General features: G+C 47.3%; 1 protein-coding gene across 2 annotated transcripts in view; it reads right to left on the bottom strand.

Moving 5' to 3' along the window:
- Habp2 (hyaluronan binding protein 2) overlaps positions 1-6,733 on the bottom strand; it is a 29,696-nt gene that overhangs the window by 11,714 nt on the left and 11,249 nt on the right. For both annotated transcript variants that reach the window (XM_028775129.1, XM_028775139.1), the window contains exon 3: positions 1,124-1,234. In XM_028775129.1, coding sequence (XP_028630962.1) covers positions 1,124-1,234 — 111 coding nt within the window. The remainder of the gene's footprint in view (positions 1-1,123; positions 1,235-6,733) is intronic.

Genomic DNA, 6,733 nt, shown 5'->3' with positions numbered 1-6,733 from the left:
CACACCAACACAATCACATACGCACAAACACACACAACAACACTCACGCACACAAACACACAACTACATCACATATGCACACAAACACAGAGACACACCTATACACACAACCACATTCATAAACACACACACACACATATATATACAAGTACACTCATACACGTATATGTATGCACACAACCACACTCACAAATACACACACACACATATATATATACACACACACACACACACATACATACATACATATACACAATCACACTCGCACAAACACATAAAACATACAATCAAGTACCTACAAACCTTCATACAACCACACTAACAACTATCAAAAGATTCTGAGTAAAAAGCTGGGCATGGTAGCAAATATTTATAAGCCCCGTGCCCAGGGGGTAGAAGCAGGCAGAATTCGAGGCTCATTGATCAGTTGGTTCAGTTTAATCAGGGTAAGCTCTGGCCAGTGAGAGGTCCTGTCTCAAAAACTGAAGTAGACGTCCTGAAGCAGGACAGCAGAGGCTGCCTGCCTTATATTCACACGTGTACATGAACATCTACACATACACATCCCTCCAACATACACACAGACTTACACACACACACACACACACAAACAGGCATGCACACACAGAGATTATAAACAGCAAAAAGAGAAAGAAAAAGGACGAAGGCACAAATACATCACATATACATACAAACACACACAGAAACACACTCACATATACACACAAACACACATGCAACTACATTCACATATACTGGGATGTAAATGCTCAAAGCTAAGTTAGATTCTTTTGCACGATTAGGACACAGCTTGAGGTGAAAGACACAGAACTGATGTTGAACTTGAGATCTCTCGGCAGTGTCAGGAGAGCCGGATGACGAGGCGTTGCCTTACTGCATGACCTTGGTCGCGCCTGCTCCTCTCAGGCCTCCCTTACTTCACTTGTCACTAGAGGTAGGGAGATGCTTCTGAGCATCTTCGCTGCTCTCACAGTGTAGGACTTCCAGCCTACAAAGCTCTCCAATACCTATTTTACCACACAGGCCAGAGAGCGGAGAGAAGGGCCCTTACACATGGCCACACATAAATCCAGTCACGGCCCCTCCCTCTGGATTGACCCACCATCATCTTCATAGTACCAGTCGGGGTTCTCGAGGGAGGTCGGCGTGACACTGGGGTCTTTGTCTGGGCTGGAGTGCTCGTAGCTGTAGTAATAGTCATCGGGGGTCCAGTCTGCAGGGAGAGGAAAGGACAGAAGACACCCTCGTCATTAGGCCTAAGGAAGTCATCCTTGATTTAGGGGACCACCTCTTCCCTGTGAGCTCAACCGCTTTAAGGAAGAATTATATTTCTTTTCAGCTCTCACTAGCAAGACTGGAAGGCAGGAGGGTCAGGCTTGGTGATGTTTAGTTTGGGAGATGTTATGATCCAGCAAGGCAGTACTAGTATTTGGAATGGTAACACCTGGTTAGAGGTAGAGGAGGTCAAGTCCCAACTCTGCACTAAGTGTGACCTTGACTATGGCTATTTATTCCCTGTGCCTTAGGTTTCTCAGCTCTGAACAGCAGGAAGCATCATGTGGCCTCTAGGTCGTCACCTATCTACATAGGGTCTACCAGGGGTAGAGCACATGGTGCTGTCACCGTGAGTGATGCAGCATTTCCCCATGAGACTTCATTAGTCATCTTAGCTTAATGAAGACTAAGACACTTGTCACTCTCCTCTTGGGTTAAGCATCTCTTGGTTGCCACTTCCGAGCATTTAACAGCTAATCTTTAGTGAGCTTTTTGCAGGAACCTCCTCATTTATCCTCATAAAATTCAGGGAAGCTAGGCCAGGGACGTAGCTCAGCTGGTAGAATGCTTGCCTTTATATACAGATTCTAGCTCTGCATGCACCGGCTGTGGTGGAACACTGTAATCCCAAATGTCTTAATTTCTTTCAATGTGCTATGAAATAAAGAGACCCTAACAAATCCACGTAAGGAAGGGAGGGTTTATTTTGGCTCACGGGTTAGGGGTACAGTTGCCCATGGTGAAGAAGTCAAGGTACCAGAGGTGTAGAGCAGGGGTCTCATTGGATTCACAGTCAGGAGGAATAGAGGGATGAGTAAACGTTAGTGCTTGGCTCACTTTGTCCATTTTAGACAGTCTGGGTCTAAAGCCAGGAAACGGTGAACTCTCTTCAATGAACCCAATCAACGTACTGCCTCCTCACATACATGCGCAGAGGGAGAATAACCCCCACAGGCGTGCCTGGAGGCTTGCCTCCTAGATGAGCACAGAGGTTGTCGTGTTGACAATTAGAGCTACCACATCAGAATTTACGAGGTAAAGGCAAAAGGGAATCAGGGGTCCAAGCCATCATTGGCCATGGAAAGTATGAGTCCAGGGAGAGATGAGACCCTGTCTGAAAATAATCTGGAAAGTATCTGCTGACTGGGCCTTACATTGTGGGCTCTGAGGCCCACAGAGAAGAGCAATCCACCCAAGGTCCCATGGCTGATTCACAGCCAGATTTAATCTCAAGTCTGTCTCAATGCGAACGCCATGTCTTTCTAGTTCAACAACAGTGCTCTCTTGCTTTAGTAGGTTCTTTCTATTGCTGTATTGGCACATCATACAAACACACACACACACACACACACACACACACACACACACACTGAATGCCTAGCTTGCTACTTATCAGCCACCCACATCCAGGCCTCAGACCGTTCCTGGACCTTGGTTACCAATGGAGACAGAGTGCCATGATGCCTACAGACGGAAAGTTACAGTTCAGTTACACGGGACTTTGAGACAAGGGGGCGTGTGTGTCTGGACTCAAGCTCTTGGTTACTTGGGGTCTTGGAAGATGCTGGAGGCTCTGCGGCTGGCGGAGAGGAGTTCGGAACTGGGAGAAAGTTGAGTTCATCTTGTTGTTGCCAGCTGGTGAGAGGATGGCAAGTTGGCACAGGGATCCGGAAGGAGCTCTCCAGAGAGACACGTGATAATGAGGCAGGGGCAAATGCCGACACTGGAAAGGCCGTCCAACGAGGTGGCAATGGCGTGGAGGACCACTCTCCAGCCAAGCCTGGTTACCAAGCACACTGCCTTGTGCATCTTCCCAGCATTCTGTAATAATAGTCTTTATATCTCTGGCTTCTGAAGAATCGACTTTTGCACCGTGGCTGTTTTATATTTTCCATTAAAAAATGGATTTATGTTTTTATTTCTTTTTTTTTTAATATACCAACCCTGGTTCCTTGGCAAAGTTTCACCTCATTTATCAGAGTGTCAAGTCAAGACTCTTTTTGCTTGCTCATTACTTTTTCCTGGCTGCTTTTCCCCCACGATGACAATGTTCCCAGAGGAGGCCACCTTTCCAGAGATGAGGGTCTTGGTTGAAGATAAGACTGCAGTCTTCCTGGAGCAATAAAACTTCCTTCCATAAATATAATAAGGTAGAGAAAGGAAGGAGAAGGTGACAGAAAACTGTTTTTCTGAGTTGGCCGTGAAAGATTACAAACTGACATTTGAAGGAGACGGTTGATTGCAACACTGATTTATAATCTGTTTCCACTCCCAGACTTACTTTGTTTTTCTCACAGGTATTTACAGATAAAAAGAGTCTCTCAAGGAACTCATAGAACACCTCTCAATAGTCCCACAGATCAGAGGGTGGATTGGTTAATCTTGACTGTGTTATTAAGGATTCCCACCCCACAGCCCTGCTTTGTGGTTAGGAAGCTGCTCCGCTGGCAAAGTGCTTTCTTCACAAGCTTGAGACCTGAGTTCAGGTATGTACTGCATATGTATGTAAGAAGACATGCTGATATAGGTCTATAATTCTAGCGCTTAGTGGAGTGGATTGGAGACGGGAGATCCCTGGAGCTCCCAGCTACTCTCCCTGAATTGGTGAGATTTAGGTCCAGTGAGAGATTCTATAAAAAAAAAGAGATGGCAAGTGATAGAGAGAGATGCCCGCCATTAACTGCGGTCCTCTACATGTGTATGGACATACAAACACAAACGCATAAATGTGTGTGCACTTGCACACACAAGTACATGCACACACACCTATAAAAATCACGCAAACCTGTATATGCATGCACTTAATCATAAACACGAGGGCATGCAAACACAAAGCTACACACATGCACACACTGCCCACATATTTATAACTCAAACACAAATCTGTACACATGCACGTACCACTCACACACTTAAAAAGCATGAAATAGGGGAGATGCCTTAAGTCCGATAGTTTGGGAGGGCCCCAGGTTGAGGTGGACTCAATGAAGGCTTCAGATCACCAAGGAAGGAGAAGCCATTCAGTTAGGGGGCTGCACAAAGATGTTACCAAGGCCTCTCCATGTGGACAGACCCTTACCTCTTCTGTAATGTTGACACTCCATCCCACTGCACGTATGGCCAGTATATAGCAAACCTACAGTGGATGGCATGTTATGCTGGGTGGTGAATGCACTGAGGACCACAGAGTGTTATAAAGTTAGAGCAACAAGTGTGGTTGTGGCTTTGTCCTAAAGGAGCCTCCACCCTGAATAGCCTTGAGGAGAAAGCAAGATGAGCAGACTGAGGATGGCGTAGAGGAAGAGTGGGTGTGGCCACATGGAAGCCCGTTGTTTTTGCTTTCAGTACTGGGTATTTGACCTGGTTTGAACCAAACATAGATACCCCAATTCTCCAGCCTCCCGCATCTTTCCTCTCTTACAGCAGGACTTCCCAGTCTATTTTAGCCAGAGATGGTTCATATTCCACCTCTTGGTTCTTTGCTGACTTTGGGACTGGCTCTAAGGCTGACCCTGAAACCTCGTTCTCTCTCCTTCTGCCTTTCCCCTTCCCCCCACCCCTCCCTCTTTCTCTCCCTCCCTCCCTCCTTCCTTTCTTCCTCTTTCTCCCCTGTTCCTCTTTCCCACTCTCCTAGGCCCTCCTGACTCCTGTGGAAATAGTCTGGCCTATTTTGTTACACGAACCAACAGCATGCTCAGATGAAGCCTCAGACACGAGACAGGCAGCTAGTAGCAAAATGAGATGCCAGAACAACCTCTAGCTGACTGAAGGTGTAAGGATATCCAGCTCAGATCAGCTAGACCTGGTCTAGACCAGAAGAATGCAGATTAAACTGCACCCAAGGAATTAATATCTAAATACATGGTTATTGATGGATATCTCCAAGTTGGGGTCTTGTGGTATAATGGCAGATAAACAGGGCTTGATCGACACTGGGTTGTTATGGGATTGGGGCTTAAGATACAGGGGCGTTCCTCACTAGCCTTGTTGACTGCGGGGTATGGATGTCTTAGCTGGAACATCTTTGTTTTGCTCTGAGCCTTAACACATCTATCTGATGTGTTCCCTGGAATCTTAAAAATGAGGCTGCCTCTGTTCTGTCTTCCTACAGTGTTCAGAACAGAGCCCTTTGTATAGTTGCCATGTGTGACAGATTGATTCTACCTGTGACCAAGCCTCCTTGCCTTCTGATTGGCCCAGCTTGAAGCAGCACGAGCGGGGACCTTAAGAAGAATGTAGGTGAGATTTGTACTTAAAAAAAAAATCTGATGATCTTTGTCCAGTCTATATGCTGAGAATGAGAGAACCTTGGGAAGAAAGTGTGACTTTCAGAAGCATTTTACATTAGGTATAAAAAGAGATCCTGTGGCCCTGCTCCTTTACCAGAGTCTAGCTAGAAATAACTACGAGGAGGATTAGGGTATTCTGCATTAACACAAATAGTTCTAATGGTGGGTTATTGCATATAAATACTTTCTGTGTGTCAGATACTCTACAAAACTGCATGTAAACAAAATTCCATGTAACGGTCAGCCTCCTTGGCGAAGGTCATCATTTGTATCCTACAGATGGAAACATGCAGGCAGAAGGGCACCCACATCCAGGTACATGTAACTCCAAGTCCCATGTGCCTTTTCATGAGCCTGGCTTCTTGTGGTTCAGGTTAGAAACCCTTTGGCCTTTTGGGAAGGAAGGAAGGTTCAGGAAGTGGCCTGTTCCGGAAATCTTCAGCTAGCACCTGTCCCTTGTCCCTCTCCAGGATTCCTGTTGTCCACGGTGAGGGGCTCTTGGAAAGAGCTCACAGTCGGTGCTGTGGGAGCTCCACAGATGCTCTGCTAAAAGAGCTTGCCAGATGTGTGGGCCGGAGTGAACATCCCTGGAATGTCATCCCAAGTGACTTCATCCATCACCGTGCCACAGCTGGGCTCCTCTGAGGTGCCATCCCCAAACCCCAGCCCCGTCGGCCTGCCTGTGACATTTCCAGCCCTGCTGGCAGGCAACCTCAGCCAAGAGCCTTGCTGGCAGGCAGTGGGACAGCTGATGGATGGGCACAGCCTGTGGTGCTGGGCAGAGCCAAGCCAGCTTTGAAGATGCATTTCCGCAGGCCTGCCGGCTGTGTGTCACCTGCTTTGGGGAGACGGGCAGAGCGTGTGCTTTTTGATGGCCACCTCCTCTACTGCACACTGAGGACCGGGGACCAGGCACCTTCTGCTCCAGCAAGGTCCTTGCCATGTACTGGTACCAGTAAGACCAACCAAGGAAGCAGCTTGCCTGAGGGCATGAGCAGAGTGTCTCTTCAGCTTGCTGCTGTCTGGGGGGAGCATGGAGCTGATGAATTTCATCAAAGGACAGCCCCATGTGCAATGGAACCAGACAAGGATACACCTTAACTCCAACTTTCTCAGTCCACAGCCAGAGGCCAACGGAGCATCTGGAG

The sequence above is a fragment of the Grammomys surdaster genome, unplaced genomic scaffold, assembly GCF_004785775.1.
Source record: "Grammomys surdaster isolate TR1022 unplaced genomic scaffold, NIH_TR_1.0 66, whole genome shotgun sequence".
Classification (NCBI taxonomy): Eukaryota; Metazoa; Chordata; class Mammalia; order Rodentia; family Muridae; genus Grammomys; species Grammomys surdaster.
This window is presented reverse-complemented; position numbering and strand designations above follow the sequence as displayed.